The sequence below is a fragment of the Cervus elaphus genome, chromosome 4 (assembly GCF_910594005.1).
Source record: "Cervus elaphus chromosome 4, mCerEla1.1, whole genome shotgun sequence".
Classification (NCBI taxonomy): Eukaryota; Metazoa; Chordata; class Mammalia; order Artiodactyla; family Cervidae; genus Cervus; species Cervus elaphus.
In genome coordinates, this window is record NC_057818.1 from 23,858,708 (window position 1) to 23,875,567 (window position 16,860).

The 16,860-nt window shown below is 55.5% G+C and overlaps 1 protein-coding gene across 5 annotated transcripts; it reads right to left on the reverse strand.

Annotated features, from left to right (window-relative positions):
- Positions 1 to 9,267: 9,267 nt before the first annotated feature.
- IRX3 (iroquois homeobox 3) lies at positions 9,268 to 12,669 on the reverse strand. 5 transcript variants are annotated; one of them, XM_043898489.1, is made up of 5 exons: positions 11,653 to 12,669; positions 10,334 to 11,483; positions 10,139 to 10,205; positions 9,815 to 9,945; positions 9,268 to 9,694 (listed from the first exon to the last, which is right to left on the reverse strand). In XM_043898489.1, exons 1-4 carry the CDS (start codon positions 11,917 to 11,919, stop codon positions 9,858 to 9,860), a joined length of 1,572 nt encoding a protein of 523 aa, XP_043754424.1. In that variant the 5' UTR covers positions 11,920 to 12,669; the 3' UTR covers positions 9,268 to 9,694; positions 9,815 to 9,857. The 5 variants fall into 5 exon arrangements, with proteins under 5 accessions (XP_043754424.1, XP_043754428.1, XP_043754425.1 ...); XM_043898493.1 differs by lacking the exon at positions 9,815 to 9,945 and having other exon boundaries at positions 10,367 to 11,483; XM_043898490.1 differs by having other exon boundaries at positions 9,268 to 9,945; positions 10,367 to 11,483.
- Positions 12,670 to 16,860: the final 4,191 nt, after the last annotated feature.

Here is a 16,860-nt window from a genome sequence, read left to right on the forward strand (position 1 = left end):
AGCAAAACACGATGACAAGTCCCTGACACAGGGCATACCTGAACAAAGGGTAACTCTTGCTGTCTCGTATAATGATTGCATGTTATAAATGTATTTAAAGTTGTTGTATTTGATGACTACTAAACTATTTCTCCAAAATTCTATTTAGAATGATAACATGTAGTAATTCTTACTTTGTAAAGTATCTGTAGGTGGTTTCCCTAACCATCTAAGTACACTTTTAGAAAAAACTTAATTTGATTGCTGCATTCCAAAGCAGCAATGTCTTTATTGAGTGATCACTAATGCTAGGCTCTGGGAGGTACCCAGCACCAAGATGATCTCCAGCCTAAAGATGCATCTCCCAGCTCAGGTTCAAGTACAAAAGGGCAAGAGAGAGAAGGACAATTAAAGAGAAGGGAACATGCCAAGCGTGTTCATGACTTTAAGAAAAACATGGTCCCCAAGAATCTGACCCCATCCTTCTGGCCTTTGTCACCCTTTCAAGATGTTGGGGTCCAACTTCCACCCCAAGCTAGGGTATTCCCCCTTCCTTAGGCATGCTTACAGCACTGTGCTCTTATCCTTCACGTTGCTGTTGTTCAGTCAATAAGTTGTGTCCGACTCTCTGCGACCCCGTGAACTGCAGCACGCCAGGCTTCCCTGTCCTTCGCTATCTCCCTGAGTTTGCTCAAACTCGTGTCCATTGAGTCAGTGATGCCACCCAACTATCTCATCCTCTGTCTGGCATTTTTATTATTATGACTATTATTATGAATAAATTATGTGTTTCCAACAGAGTGAAAGCTCCAGGAGGGCAGAGACTTTGTTCATTTTGTGCCTCTGGCACATTATTGAATGAATTAATAAATGAATTGTTATTCTTGATAAATATTCTTTAATGAATGAATGAATAAAAATAAGCAAAGGAGTCAGTCCTTGACCCAGAAGTTCCTACCTATTTTGTGCCCATCTGGTATAGCTGCCCTTCCTTCCTTCCTTCCTTCTTCCTCCCTCCCTCCCTTCCTCCTTCTCTCCCCACTTCCTTCCTTCCCCTTCTCCTTTCTCTCTTTTCCTCCCACCTCTCCTTCCTGCTCTTCATGAGATGTCCCCAAGTTTAGTGGGGATCAGCCGTGAGAAAGTCTATAAGAAATCAGTTATTCTGAAAAAAAAAAAAAAGAAATCAGTTATTCTGAATCGAGTCCTACACTTTCTATTTATGTATATCCCGGAGAAAGAAATGGCAACCCACTCCAGTATTCTTGCCTGGAGAATCCCATGGACAGAGGAGCCTGGCGGGCTACAGTCCATGGGGTCACAAAGAGTCGGACACAGCTAAGTGACTGATGCACACACATACACCTATGCTATGAAACAGGGCTTCCCCGGTGGCTCAGTGGTAAAGAATTCTGCCTGCAATGCAAGAGCTGCAGGAGACACAGGTCCCGTCACTGGGCCAGGAAGATCCCCTGGAAGGAGGCCATGGCAACCCACTCCAGTATTCTTGCCTGGAGAATCCCAAGGACAGAGGGGCCTGGCGGGCTACAGTCCATGGCGTTGCAAGAGTCGGCCACGACTGAAGTGACTTAGCAGGCACACGCTCACCACACCGTGAGGTGTCTGGAAGGGCATGTGGGCAGAGGCCGTGGCCATGAGGGACTTGGTGTTACTCACAGCTGATCTTAACACGTGCGAAGGTGGAAGGAGGGGCGAGATGCCTCTTGAGCCCTGGCAATCTCAGCCTCGGGTTGGCATACAGCGCCTTCTCCCTTGACTGCTTTCATTCCCTTCTTCCCTGCCCGCCCTCCAGCATCCTCCACCCTGTGCATCCCACAGAGGTCCACCTCTCAGAGCCGGTTCCTGTCTCCATCCTGGAAGGACCACAGGCTTTGCTGAGGAGCATCTAGGCCAGTGCTTCTCTCACTTCAGTAAGCTCTCTCATCACCCAGAGAGTCCTAAGCAAATACAGCTTCTGATTCAGCGGATGTGGAAGAGGCCCGAGACTCTGCATTTCCAACAAGCTCTGGGAGTGATGCTGATGTTGCTGCTCCAGGGATGACACATTGAGTACCAGAGACCTAGAAGTAGGACAAGCCTTTCTGCTGCTAATGTGGATGGTCTCTTACAGCAAACCATTGGTGTGTGAACTCTATTGGAAACCCTATTCTACCAGGACTGGAGATGGAATGAAAGGAGTAGACAGAGCCCCTCATCCTGTCCTGTGCTCACTTAAAAGGATAAAATCTAAGGGGACAGACTCAGACTTACCCCTCTGGCACATCTGCTCCCAGGCCCAGGCCCTGCTCCCAGGCACCGCCCTCCGTGCAGTGGGTGCACTGGGCCTATCTGAGACAGGCCAGGCCCAAGGGCATCAGGGTCCCAGGGTCTGGGTCAGAACACTCGGTCAAGCTGAACAAGTGGCTGAGCTTGGGTTTCCCTATGCACACACTGGGGACAATAAGAGCTATTGCCTAGGTTCGTTGTTGTCATCCATAAAAATAATATTTGTAATGTGGTAAGTAATTATTAGGCAAGAGGCAAATCATTATGCACGATGCATTGTTCTAAGCGTGACTGAACTCATTTAACTCTCTTAATGAGGGGGGATGTCCCTGGTGGTCCAGTGGTTAGGACTCTGAGCTCTCACTGCTGAAGGTCTGGGTTCGATCCCCAGTCGGGGAACTAAGATCTCACAGACTGCACAGTGCTGCAAGAAAACAAAGAAATAAAATAAAAACTAAAAATAAAACCTATGAGGGAGGTAAAATTGTCATTATTATAATTATTCTTTATGTTTTAAAGGAAGAAAAGTTCAGAGAAGCGCAGTGAGTAGCCCAAGGTCACACAGTTAGGGAGTGATGAAACTGGGATTTGAACCAAGGGCATCTGACCCTGCTGCTTCATGGATATCTGGGGGTGCTTGGTGAATGAATGAATGAATGATTCTCAGCTCCACTGTGAGGTCCAGAGAAATTGCTCTCTATCTCTCTCAAGTATATTAGATATTTAAAAATGACAAACAAAAAAAGCTTTTTGAAGAGCTAACATACTCACATTTATCAAAAGGAACAAAGAGATAGAAACTGAAAAATATCCCTCAGGGCCCCGATCCCCAGCCACCCAGGTCCTTTCCTTAAGGCGACCACTCTTACCAGCTTCTTATACAAACAAATGTATATTCTCCTTTTAATTCAGATAATAGCATGCCATCTGGAGTATTCTGCCTGGATATTTTTCACTCCATGAAGATCATTCACTTTACCAGAAGACTTTCTTAAACTCCATCCCCCTCCCCCAAGCCTGAATGTCTTCATCTGTGGCGATGAACATTGAATAAAATGCACGGAAAGTGTTTACCATGGGGCCTATCGAATAATAAACACTTCACTCCATCTAATTGATTGTATTTTATTGAAGCAGGGTAACAGAAGTAAGAGTTGAAATGGCCTCCGCTCTGGACAGGCCTCGGAGGCCAATCCCAGCTCCTGAAGGTGAGGAGACTTCCTGCTGAAGTCTGTGGCCAGATAATGAGCCATTCACCCCTGAAGACAGGAAGGGAGGAAGGAAGGAGCAAACCAAAACATGGACGAAGAAAACTTCAAAACCACTCTGAAAAATAGGACCTGAGCCCCCCCCATCCCCACCCTCACCCCCTTTCAACGGCCTCGCCAGCACTGAGGTGGACACTGTCTGGCTTCAGACACTTTCCCTCCACACCCCAGCATCCAGTCGAGAGAAGTGGGATGGGAGCAAAGAAATAAATGGGGTTGGTTCACACAGAGCCTCTAGATTCCATGTTACAGTGATGAATAATGTCCAAGGCCCAGAAAACGCACAGCTTGGTTGGGTCCAGGACTCTTATTCATATAGAGGTGTGAGCAGAGGGGAGCAGAGCTCTTGCCCTGCTAAGTTTGTGGAGCTACGATTCCAGGGCCCTGGCAGGACCCCTGGAGACTGGAACAGTCTGCGACCCAGGCAGATGGCCTGCCTGGCTCCCCACTCTGGACGTCCGGCTGGCAACGGTGCCATAGGCCCACACTGATCTGGGCATGAGAGGTGGGTCTCTTACTATCATGAATTCATTTCTTTCCTCCTAGCCATTGAAATCCCATAAAAAAAAAAAAAAAGACCCCAACATAACATTTAAATAATAGCAAGTTTCTTCTAATCTCTTCATATTTTTTTTATCACCGTTTAAAAGATTTTTTTCAAATTACCCTTGGAAACTCCCACTATCTAATAATTTTTGAAAAAAAGGAGAGAGGAAAAGGAAAGGGAGGGGGGATAAGAAAAAAAAGAAAAGCCCACCAGAGGCAGGGAAGGTCTGCTTTGTCAGGGAGAAGGAAATAAAGAGAAATCAGCCCAGCTTCAAAGGGCGCATTTCCATAATTGCCCTGTAACTTTGGCAAAATAAATCTGAGCGGCTGAGAAGAGCACAGTCTCTCAGATGAGTGCACTCCAAAGGCCCCGAGGGCTGTGGGCCCACTTGTTAGCCGCCCAGAGCAGTGAGAGAATGCAGGACAAAAGCCATGAAATCACAGCCTTCTCGTCCTAGACGGTCAGCCCCAGAGTAAGACCTTACCCCGCCTGCCTCCAACTGGCTCCAGCTCCCTGTCCTGGGGCACGCTCATGCACGCACACATGTGCACACACACGCACTCCGGGTTAAATAAACAAGTAAATAAACAAATGCATTTATGTGCATGGACGGACTGGCAACAGTTAAGAGGTGGCAATAATTAGGAGGCAGGAGTTAAGCTTTCAGCTGTGACCATATTCCCGTAACCTGCTCCTGATATAAATATCCAGGGGAAAAGGCTCTAACTTTCCAGGCACGCATCCTCTTTGGGGTTGACTCTGTCCCTCTGGCCCAAGACGATGCCACCTCCAGTGGCTCCTCAGGCACCAGACTGAGCTGAAAATCTGCTCTTTCTTTTTCCCAGGCTGGCATAGTTTCCTGTTTGCCTCCCTCACTCCCGCTTCCCCATTCCAGGGCTAAAAAGTTTTTTTTAAAGAACAAAAATGCTCCACTTAGCGCCCTGTGTTAATGTTTACCTCCGCAAAGCTGTGGTTTCTGGGAGAAAATACCTTCCTTGATTGCCCCAGATACCTCTCCCCTCTCTCAACTCCACGTTTCTCAAGCTTGGCGCTGTTGACATTTGGGATAATTCTTCGTGGCAGGGAGCCTGACTTTGCCTTATAGGACCTTCCCTGGTTTCCATCCATGAGATGCTGGTAGCACCCCTACCCAGTCACGACGACTGAAAGTGTCTCCAGACATTGCCATCTGCCCCAGAAGTGGGGCTGGTGGGGGGGGGGGTGGAAATTACCTGGTTGACAACTGCTCTTAGGAGCTCTTCTGGGTCTCTCGCCCTGAGTACTCATCCTTTGCAGCTTCAGGAAGAGATGCCTGTGGGGTTTTCCATCCAGACCATCAGGATGGCCTTAAGAGGGGCTGGAGCTTCTGTTCAAAGGCAAATAGCAGCAACATTAAAGCAAGGTTGGTGACACAATAGATGGATATTTTTTAACGTGGTCAAGTAGGCTGGCTGGACCATGTGACAGTGACCAGTTAGGATCCAGGGGTGGTTTCTAGAGGGGTCACGGGGCCGTTTCCTCCATGTCTCTGTCTTGGGAACCCACATTTCTTTCATTCGCGTCTCATCCTAGCCAATGTTGGATTTGTAAGAAATTCTGAAGAAATTCATCTAATCTGATCTCCTCCAAGTGGCAGCTGATGAAAGCCTGAGAGAGTATGAAGCTTGCCCCCACTCAAGTTGCAAATGCTTCTAACCACAGATGCAATTTTTACACACCTGCAATTGCTCATTTTCATTTGATGGAGGTAGAAGGTACTACATACAACCAGAAACTACAGGATGCAGAGGACATTTCTAGAAGGATATAAATAATTAGGCCCAAAGTGAGTTCTTGACAGAAACTCCCAACAAACCAGTGAAGGCATCTGACATTCCTTCCCAAGCATTCAGTCCCTCTCTCTAATCTTCCAGAACCCAGGCCTAAGACAGAGGACCCACTGGCCCTGCCTGGCCACCAGGTGCCCAGAGGACAGCAGTCCAGGAGGTGGTCCCTCCCTCTCCCCACTCCTCCTCTGGAGCAGGTGAGTGGCTGGAGCATCCGTTCCTCTCCCCAAAGCCCCCTGGCCCTTCTATGCTGCCTTCTGACTAGAGACCCTGCTTCCTCCTTGCTGCATTCCACCCCAAAATAAATTCAATTGGAAACCATGAACCTGCTGGTTCCAGAGGTGGGCCATCACTTAGGGAGATAATTTTATTCTCGTCTGGCTCACTGGCCCGGCGAAACACCCCCCACCTCCAGCTCCATGCAGATAATGAGAGAAGCAGTGACATCTACTCCTTCCGCTGACCTAGTTGATTATCCCCACACACCTCCCAGTGCTTTGCATAACCAGCCCCGACAGCAGGAACTCCTTCCAGGCGGAGTGATTGACATATTTTATTTCTAATTGAAGCTTAATCAGGACCAAGGATGAGATTCCCAAATATTCTCTCTCTCTCTCTCTCATTCTCTGGCTTCCTGTTTTTCTCTTCCTCTCTTCCCTAGCTTCCTTTTTAAATCATAGGGCCAGGTGATAAAGGACAGAGGCAGTTTCTGGGATCCCTGAATGGAGAGTGATGAGGTGGGGAACTCAAGGAGGAGGTCCTGAGAGGAGGCTGGGGACTCTGTTTCCTGGTGAAATGAAAGTGGTGCAGAGAAATGGCCTCCTCTTCCCCCCTATTAGCTGAAAAGCCTATGGGGTTCCTTTCTGTCTTGATCACATTATCTTATTGGGGTCACCTTGGGACCACTGGGGCTTCCCTCTTGGCTCAGATGGTAAAGAATCTGCCCACAGTGTAAGAGACCTGGGTTCAGTCCCTGGGTAGGGAAGATGCCCTGGAGGAGGAAATGGTAACCCACTCCAGTATTCTTGCTGGGAGAATCCCCTGGACAGAGGAGCCTGGGAGGTTACAGTCCATGGGGTCTCGAAGAGACACAACTGAATGACCAAACAATAACACTCGGGGCCATCTGAAGTGGCCGTGTATTCTATGGGACAGGCAAGACACACACACGCTGGGTCTCTCCCAGGTGTACCTCAGCTCTCCTCTGGTATCACATATCCTGCCCTTTCAGTGGGGTGTGATCGGCCTCCTCCAAGAACCAATATCCCCAGAATAGGACAGTTGACATGCTGACCAAGCCAGCAGGCAACCAGATCAGACCTCTCCAAGCTGAGGCTGGCCTGTCCACGCCCATCTCCCTGTGAACGGACGGATGCATGGTTCAATCTCTTGCTGGACGGTCAGTGTGGAAAGGCTGTCCACCCAACTTCTGCTCTTCCTGCCGCACTCCTACCTGGACAGTGTCCCTTCTCCTTAAGTTCAGCTGGGTCCTCAGATGTCTGACTTTTATGGCTGATGGGAGAGGGTGGGGCAGAATACTAGCAGGAGTTTGAGGCGTGGGGATCGAGATTCTGGAATATAAGGACAAGACTAGAGCTATTTACTCCTCCTACCACGTGCCAGCACTGGACACGCTTTGTCTCTCATCCTCACCACCACCCTACCAGGTCACTATTCCCATTTTCCAGGTGAAGAAATAGGGTGCAGAGAAGTTCATTGTCTGCCCAGAGTATCCCAGGATGCAGAGAGGGGAACTGGTCTGTGCTCCATGAAGCCCGTGAGTTACTAGCTGAGGGGCTATCAGGCTTGTCCATGTGAAGACACTCATGTGAACCAGAGGCCTCTGCCCGGGGAATGGAGGCCTGGCCTCTGAGGTTCAAGGGGCAGGCAGCTGGAAGTGGACTCCACGTCGGGAGGGGCTATATCCAGGGCCAGGGATGAACCACAGTCTCTGCCGGCCACCTGGGAAGGAGCCTGAAGTCTCTCTTCTGGGTTAGGGGCTGGAGGAACAAGTCCCATCTTTGCTGGGTATATGCTTCTGTCTCACCCGTCCACAGTGGGCCCCAAAGGCTGAAGACCGACCCTCCTTCCCGCCCGCTCTCGGGAAGCCGCCACACCAGGCTCTCCCAGCCTCCAGGAGGATCAGCTGGGGTGCAGAACTGGCGGCTGTGCCCCCCAAGGTGGGTCCTTGCCGGACTCCCTCCGCTTCCACCAAGATGCACAATATGACTTCGAGTGTGCAGGCTCCCCCCTCCCCACCCCAAACTTTCCGGGACCCGCGAGACTGTCACATGCCCCACTGTGCGGGGGCAAACACGGGGTGTCTGGCCGCTCTATACATCTACCAACTCCACGTAGGAAGGGAGATGCAAAAAGGATACTCCCACTTTGTATCCCAAGGCGCCACTCTTCCAGCATCTCTACAACTTAAGTCAAAGTTGGGCAGGGCAGGCTGACTTCAACGGAGAAAAAGCAGGCGCGGAAGGGACGAGACGCGCGGCCTGGCTGGAGAGGCCGCCGAGGCAAGCGCCGAGCGGCCCTTTTGTCCTGTAGAGGGAGCTCCAGCCCCAAATTTCCCGGCTCCCTCCCCCGGCCCGCCCACCCCTGTCCGGCCTGGAGCCGGACTCCGGGTTGGACCCTTGCATCGGCCCGAACCGCAGCTCCCCCGCCTTCCCTGCGCAGGGACCTCAGAAAGCTGCCCTTCCTGGGCACTTGGGGAGAACTCACTGGGGTGCCAAGACGCACAGATGCCGCGCGGAACCGACCCCTCAACTCATAATGCGGGCTGGGCAGTGTCAACAAGGGGAAAGGATGTGCACCCCTGGATTTCCTGCTCCTCCATACACCCCCACTCACTGCCACCCCACATCTATATATCTATAAGGAGGTTCTGGGGGTCCGTGTGGTTGGAAGGGGATCTGAAACGGAGCTTGCACAGTCCCTTATACAAGACTGAGAAAGCCTCAGTTGTGTCTATGGAAGGATGGGGGGCAGGCTTCCAGATCCTTCTTGTGAGTCCTTCTGCTGTGTCATCAGACAAGGCCCCAAGGCCCCGCGGTTGCTTCCGTGGAACTGCGAGCTGGGCCCAGTTTCCCGGCTCCTTGAGGGGAATCTTGCCCCGTTTCCCACCTGTCTCCTCTGCCCTTTCTCTCCAGCGCCCGGGGTGCTTCTCCAACCGCCTCTTCTCCAGCGGCGCCCCCAGCCCGGCCGCTTCGGCCTCTCCTCCGCTTCTGCTGTCCCTGACTCGCCTCGCCTTCTTTTCTGCTGATTCCGGCGACTCTTCAGACATGGGCGTGGGGTGGAGAGTAAAACAAAACAGAACAAAACGCACCAGGCAGACCCCTCTCGGGGCAGACAGGCGGTGTATAGTCAAAGTGGCAACAGCTCATTTATTTAGCCAAAAATAGATACTTTCTTGTACAATTTGGTTCACACATATGTACATTTTTTTCTGTATATACAAAAAAAAAAAAAAAAAAGTCAGACGCGCTTATTCTCACTGAAACTCCACCCCCCAAAACCAACCGAACAAACAAACCTCACAAACTCAGCTAATGTGGGGAACAGAAGCCACTGGGGGGTAGACTGAGAGGGGGGGATTTGTTTTATTCCTTTTTTTTTCTTTAGTTTTCTTTTTAGGTATTCATACACCGACATGCTTACAAGTCATAACTATACAGAGCGATTTTTTTTTTTACAATTATTACAACGATTTAAAAATTTCTTTAAAAAAAAACTAGGATGAGGAGAGAGCCGATAAGACCAGAGCGGCATCCAGGTGGTTCTGGGGCCTGCAAGAGAGAGGCGATGGTAGTAAAGAAAGAGATTTTTAGGGGGGACCGACGCACCCTAGGACTGGGAGACCCAACCCAGGGTGGAGGCCGGGGGGCAATGAGGGACGCAGATCTCACTGTGAAATGAGGTCCAGCTGTGGACGCTGGTCTTTCAGTTTAACTATAAGGTTGGGCGGGAGGCGTCAGGACCCGAGGTCTGAGGCTGGTAGGAGGTGGGCTTCACTGGAGCCCCGGTGTCTGGACTGGGACTGTCGGAGAGCCGTCTCAGAGCCCGCGGGGACGAAGGAGGAGTGTGTTTCGGCCCCTTGTAAAAGCGCTTCCTAGCTGTGTTCCCCCGGGGCGGGGAGGGGTGGAGGGACCTGAAACCTAGTTTCCTCCGCATTCCTTCCTTCCCCGGCCTGCCAATCCCAACACCCCCTCCCCAGTTCGGGGGTCTCTTACCGCCTGGGCACCGGCTGGAAAGCTGTCTTGAGTAACTTTTTCTCCACTTCCAAGGCACTACAGCGATCTACGGGAAGCGGGAGAAAAAGGAGGGCCTTTAGAGCGCTCGGCGTTCCGGGCCTCGGGAGGCGGGCGCGGCGTGGTAAGCGCCCTGCGCCCGCGAGGGACCTGCCCGGGCGCGACCCCCAGACTCACCCCCTCCCTCCGAATCCTGCGCGCCGCAGTCACCTGTTCCACCCTCGGGCTCCGCCGGCCGAGCGAAGGCAGCGGCGGCGGCCGGGTGGCCCGCGGCTCCGGGAAGTCCCAGCAGGTGTGGCGGGCCCGAGCCCAGCAGGGACAGCGGGTGCGGACGTGGGCCAGGCGGCGGGCCTGGGAACGGCCGGTTGGTCCAAGCGGGGAACTTGCCCAGCGGCGCCGAGACGAGTCTGTGAGCCGCGGCGGCGGCGGCGGCCGGAGAGAGCTGCAGGGCCGAGGGCGCGACCGCTGCCCCCGGGGGAGAGACCCCCGCGCCCTGAGGCGAGCGGCGTGGGTTGTCCGGGCTTGTGGCCGTCTCGGCCAGGGACCAGATCTTGGGTTTCTGCAGGGCCGAGGCGGGCGCCGGTGCAGGAGCGCAGGGGTCCAGGCCCGTTGGGGGCGAGGGCGGAGATGGCGGGGCCGTGGCCACGGGCGGTGGCACTGGGGCCAGACTCAGGACGGGCAGCGGACGCTCCTCCAAGCCCTCGGAGCTGTCGTCCGAGTCGCTATTCTTGGAGTCTGAGATGGGTTCCAGGCCGAGGTCGCCGTCCCTGTGCGACGCCCCGGTCAGGGCCAGCTCGGGCCCCGCGGCCGCGCCGTCTAAGTTCTCCAAATCGATCTCCTCGTCCTCCTCGTCGTCCGCCAGGCCCTCGCCCCCGGGGTCCTCCTCCTCCCCCCCGAGCTCCTCCTCCTCCAGCTCCAGTTCGCGTTTGCCGTCGTCTTCATCCTCCTCCTCATCTTCCTCCTCGCGCTCGCTCCCGTAAGCGTTGCCCTCCTCGTCGGTGCGGCTACGGGGCGCCCAGGTCATCTTGTTCTCCTTCTTGAGGCGCCGGCGCGCGTTGGCGAACCAGGTGGACACCTGGGTGAGGGTCATCTTGGTGATGATGGCCAGCATGATCTTCTCGCCCTTGGTGGGGTAGGGGTTCTTGCGGTGCTCGTTGAGCCAGGCCTTGAGCGTGCTAGTGCTTTCTCGGGTGGCGTTCTTGGGACGGGATGGGTCCCCGAACTGATACTGGCCATACGGGTAGAAGGCGGGGTGCGGGTGCGGAAACGCGGTGGCCGCGGCCGTATGCTGCACCCCGGGACTGTCCTTCAGCTCATACTGCGTGCCCTGTACGCACATGGAGAAGGAAGGGACACGCGCGGAGGGAGCGTGGATGAGCCCCGGCCGTCGCCGCCTCCACCCTCCCGGCCCAGGCCACGCTAGTCTACTCTGAGCGCGCACACCTCGTCCGGCGCCCCAGCTCTAACCTCCCTTCCGCGGCTCCCAGGGCACTTACCAGCTGGGGGAAGATGGGCAGCTCGGCGGCGTAGGGCAGGAAGGCGCCGTAGCCTTGGGCGGCTGCGGCTGCGGCTGCCGCCGCGGCGTAGGGCGCCCCGTACACGGACGAGAGCACGTTGGACAGGGACCCTGAGGCAGCCAGCTCCGAGGCGCCGGCTCCCGGGCCGCCCCGGGCCCCAGCGCTGCCACCGCCGGCGGCGGCCCCCGGGCGCTCGGGTGGGTAGAGCGGGCGGATGTACTGGTATCCGAGCTGGGGGAAGGACATGGTGGCCCGCGGGGCACGGACGGAGAGGGGGCCCGGCCCCCCGGGGCCGCCCAGCTCAGCGCCGCCCGCGGGCTCCGGGGCGCATCGGGGGCTGGGCCCGGCTGCGGCCGCGCTGCCTTCCGCGCTGCGCTGCGCTGCGCTCCGCGTTCGCCTATTGATCTGCTCCGGGGCGGCGGCGGCGGCGGCGGCGGCGAGGAGCCAGGTCAGGTCCGAACAGATTGGCGGAGATTCCCGGGGCTCCGGAATCTGATTGACATTTCTACGGGCCGGCAAGCCCCTCCTCTCTGCGCCGCGCTCCCTCCTCTCGGCCGCCGGAGCTGCCTCTGCCCGCGCCTGGCTCCTCGCTGCCCTCCTCTCCCCGAGCAGTGTCGCGCCTCGCTTCCTTCGCCCTCCTCTAGTTTTCACTCCCCCTCCTCGCCCTTCCTCTCTCCTCCCCTTTCTGCGCTCCTCTTCCCCCCAGGATCGCTTCCGCTCCTTCGGGCTCTTTCACGCTCCTGGACTACGGAACTCTTCTTTCTCGTCTTTCCCTTTCTCACTGTTCCTTTCTCTCTCCCTTCTGTTCCCGTCACTCTTTCTTTTTAAAATCTATTTTCTCTGTACACACACCACACTCCCCACACTCCCATCCCCCGGCCTCTGAGCCCTGGGCTGAGGCGGCCTAAACTTGTGGACACTCGGGGTGCCGTGCGCGGGGGGTGGGGTGGGGGGGAGGGTGTGTGTGTGTCCATATCTGTGTCGGTGTGTCCATCCCCGCCCTCACCCCCTCCCTCGCCCTTCCCCAAATCTCGGGTCTGACGTCGCGCCCTCTTATTCGACTTTTCCTAGCGTCTCCTTCGCGAGTCGCCAATCGCCTGGGCGCCCTGCAGGCGAGGCCGCCCATCCCGCAGAGAAGGCGCGCGGGGCGGGGCGGGGGCGGGAGCCCCGGCACAGCGAGTCCCTTCCCGCCCCCTCTGGCCCGCGGCGGAAGGGGGCGCGGGAGGCGCGGGGACCGGGGTTAGCACTGGGTCAGCTCACCCCTCTCGCTTCCCGCCTCTCGGTACCTCTCCCCCTGCCCCAGCGCGTGGGATCTGGGTCGGGACCAGACAGAGCCTGGTCCGGGGTAGGCGCTGAGACTTTACTCTGCCCCGGCCCGCTTTCCAGATCGCACCTCTAGACTCTGGGCCACTCTCAGCGGCTTAGGGAGGGATTGGAAGAGGCGTGAGGGAAGTGGGGGCGTGTGCTCTAAGGGAGTCTTCAAGGACCATCTCACTGCCCTGGGCGGGGCGGGGAGGCGAGGTCGCCCCCTTCCCAGAGGACCAAATCCTGCAATTAACCGCGTTCACGCCGCGCCGATGTCAGGGTGCAGAATCCTTTCTTAGAAATGGCGTGTGTGTTGGGGGGGGGCGGTGCTGCAGAGTGGACGCCCCGGGCATCCTGGGGAGCGATGTAAGGGAAACGGAGCCCGCCGGAGCCCCAAGCCGGCATGGGATGGGGGAGGAGCAGGGAGCCGGGTGGCGGAGGCTCCAGGAACTTTCAGGGAGCGCTTGGAGAAGTTAATATACTGGAATTTTCGGTCCGTAGAGATTCTTCGTTTCCCTCCCCCTTCTCCTGCTCCCGGGGTCTCCGCGCCAACCTGTTTTCTTTCGGCAGAGATCCTCCCATCCGCGGGGGTGGGGATGGGAGGCAAGATTTTTAGTTTCACAGTGGGGTATTTCCTAAACCAAAACTGAAATCCCAGAATCCGGGCGCCCACCTTCACAGGTTAGGGCGTGCAGCCGAGAGCAGGATTGAAATTCCCGGTATTGCGGCGACTCCGGGCTAAACGCTTTAGGCCGCTGCAGCGACCTACGCAAAGGCCAGGCCGGCAGCAGGAGCGCTCCGGGGACAACCCCCAGGCGGTGCCAGTCTTGGAGTTGCCGGTCCCGGCTCGGAGGCAGAAAGTGGCTTCCTTACTCTAATTGATAGAAGCTAATCCAAATTCTAGCAGAGCGGAGGGATCGGAGAATCTTGGCCCCAGCAGTCTCTGGTCTCAGCAGCTCCAGGGAGCCCCGCTGGGAGTCCCTTGGAAACCCAGTTTTGACCTCGCCCCTATTCCCCGCCTCTTTTTACCAGTCTTCGTGCAGGTCGGCGCCTCGAGTGGGCATGAAAGTCGAGAAAATTGGGTTGAGGGGGGGGCGGGATACAAGGGAAAGTTTTGGGGCAGCTAGGTTTGGGGTTCGATTGCGGAAAGTAACATGCGGCCTTCTCAAACTGGGTCAGACTGCTTCCCTAACCTCCTACTCACCTGCTTCTGCCTGATGCCAGGTGTTGGCCTTAGCTGAAATCTCCCCAGAAGAGGAGGTATCAGAGGAAGCTTTGAAATGTTTCCCCGGCGCCTGATTTCGTTTTCAGTTAAAACGCTCAGCCGAGTGGCATAGGGAATCACGGGCTCACCGACTCAAGAAAAATCTCAGGGTTACAAAATTGAGGGTAACGTTATTGCCGGGAGTGTTCCCTAAGCGGAGCCTCGACGGCCCTACAAATCTATAGAGTTTGCACAAGACCCGCCCCGGGGAGAGCCAAGAGCGAGACGCCGAAGTGGAGAAACTGGGGCTGCGCTGGGCCCTTGTTTAACGCGCAGCTCTTCGAGAAAACAGAGAACAATGAGTCCAGAAGATGCTTCCTCCGCCCGCATTGACTCGCTATCGACCTGGCTGCGTTGGACTGCGAGAGGCGGGAAAGAGGCCAGGCAAGGGGCGAGGCTGTGCTCAATGAATTAACCACGCCGGACCAGGGAACCCATGGCCCGGAAGACGAACCTCCAACCCAGATGAGGACCCAAGGAACTCGATTATTTAGATACCTCCAGGAGCCCCAGGTCTTCAGCAGAACAGCCTCTCCGCTCCCCTGGTCTCCAACAGAGACCCTAGCCCGGGCGATCCGAGCCCCACCTCGGGACCCAGAGCCCTAGGCAGCCGAGCCCCGACGTGGCGCTAGCTCCCCAATGCCACCAGGCCAGTGGAATCCGGCTCTGAACTGAACTCACGGGTCCAAGGACAGCCGAGCCTTTTCCAGGGATTTTTAATCCAAGAGATGGGGTCAAAGTGACACTCGCACAGGGAGGAAAAGCAGGTGCACGGGAAGTTGATTTGGGAAAGTCGTGCGCGCAAAAACGCACACAAACCCTTCTCCACCATCTCGCTTTCTTCCAACGTTCCCAGAGCACAAAATGCTTCGGAAGCTTGCTGTAGACGCTCTCTCAACGCGGCCGAGGGTGTGGGGAATGAGCAGGGGGCGTCCATAGCACTGGCTTAGCGCTCACTCACTGCAGCGCTCCCGGGTCTCACCCTTGGAGGTGCTGGCCCGACGTGTGCCCAGGGCCGGTGGCCCGCCTGGCTCAAGGGCTGCGCCGCGCACTGTACCCGGGCCTCCAGTCACCAGCCCCCCTTCTGCCCCCTCCTCGCTCGGCCTCACGGCGCCCACGCGTCCCAATCGGGGGGCGCCGCTGTAGCCCTAAGTTTCTCCGCCGAGGCCCATCTTCTGTCCTTCCCTCCCAGGCCCGAAGTCCCTGGGCTGCAGTGCGGACCGGCGATCCCTCTGCTTCCTGCAGACGCCGCGGCGCACGCTCCCACCGCTCCCTCCCCCCGCGCTCGGGTTACAGGTTAATGAAATGCTCGTTTTCCTCAGCCATTTGTTTTGTTTTCCTGCAAAGTTCTGATAAGTAGCTAACCAACGAAGCTTGTAATTACAATCTTACAGAAACCGGGCCGATCTGTATATAAATCTCACCATCCAATTACAAGATGTAATAATTTTGCACTCAAGCTGGTAATGAGGTCTAATACTCGTGCATGCGATAATCCCCTCTGGATGCTGGCTTGATCAGATGTTGGCTTTGTAATTAGACGGGCAGAAAATCATTATTTCATGTTCAAATAGAAAATGAGGTTGGTGGGAAGTTAATTTCTCTCCGCTCTGTGAAGCGTAGACAAGAATTTAATGATTTAATTACAGTTGTAAGCCCTTTCCATGAGACTTAAATTGAGCTGAGAATATTTTTTTCTTTCTCTCTCTCTCTCTTCTGCGTTCTCTCTCTCTCCGCTATTAGCAGCCGCGTGGACGCCCGAGTTCGCGGCCTGGTGTCCGCACCGGGAGGGGTTTGTATCAGGCTAAGAGTCCAGACCCCAGCATCCCTGGAGGCGTAGGGCGCGGCCTCGTGGGCCGCCCCGGAACGGACTGCCTCTTGCTGCCGGTTATCAGGGCCTCGGACCCCTACTCTGGGCCCAGAGAAGCGACTGGGAAACTTTGGGAGAAAGTTTGCCAACTTTGTTCTCGGCGAGGGAGAGGCTGCCCGAAGGGCCGGGCCAGCGACTGGTCGCTACGGGCGGGGTGCGCCCCCAGCCAGGCCCGGGCACTCGGAGGTGGCCAGGCTGCCCAAGGAGCGGCGCGAGGCCGGCCGGCAGCGGGCCCCTCGCTTCCCCCAATCCGCTCCTGCCCCTCCTCGAAATGGCCCGAGCCCCTGGGTCTCCAAGCAGCCGCGACGCGCAGCAGCACCCAGAGCTGCCAGGATTGGAAACGGCCCTCAACGCGAGTGATGTTATTTCTCTTTACCTCTCCAGGATCATCTTTTCCACCTGACTCCAGCAGTTTCACTCCCTCCCCCTCTTTTGTTTTTCCTCTCTCTGTCTGTCTTTCCCACCTTGCATATATTTGATTTCTAGGTCATTGATTTTATTTCTCTTCCCTCAATTCCCTCATTCGCTGTTATCTTTTTCTCCCCTGTCTGGACCACTTTTCAGTTCACTTTTCTCAATTTGGCTCCCTCCCTCTTCCCTTATTTTATGTCTCTTTTTTTCCCCTCTCTGACTCTGCGTCTCTCCCCCTCTTCCTCATTTCTCGTTCTTTCTTTTCTTTTTTCCCCCGTCCCTCTCGTTCATCCTAATCTATTTCCTTCGTGGATGTCTTGGTCTGTCTCTCAGGTTC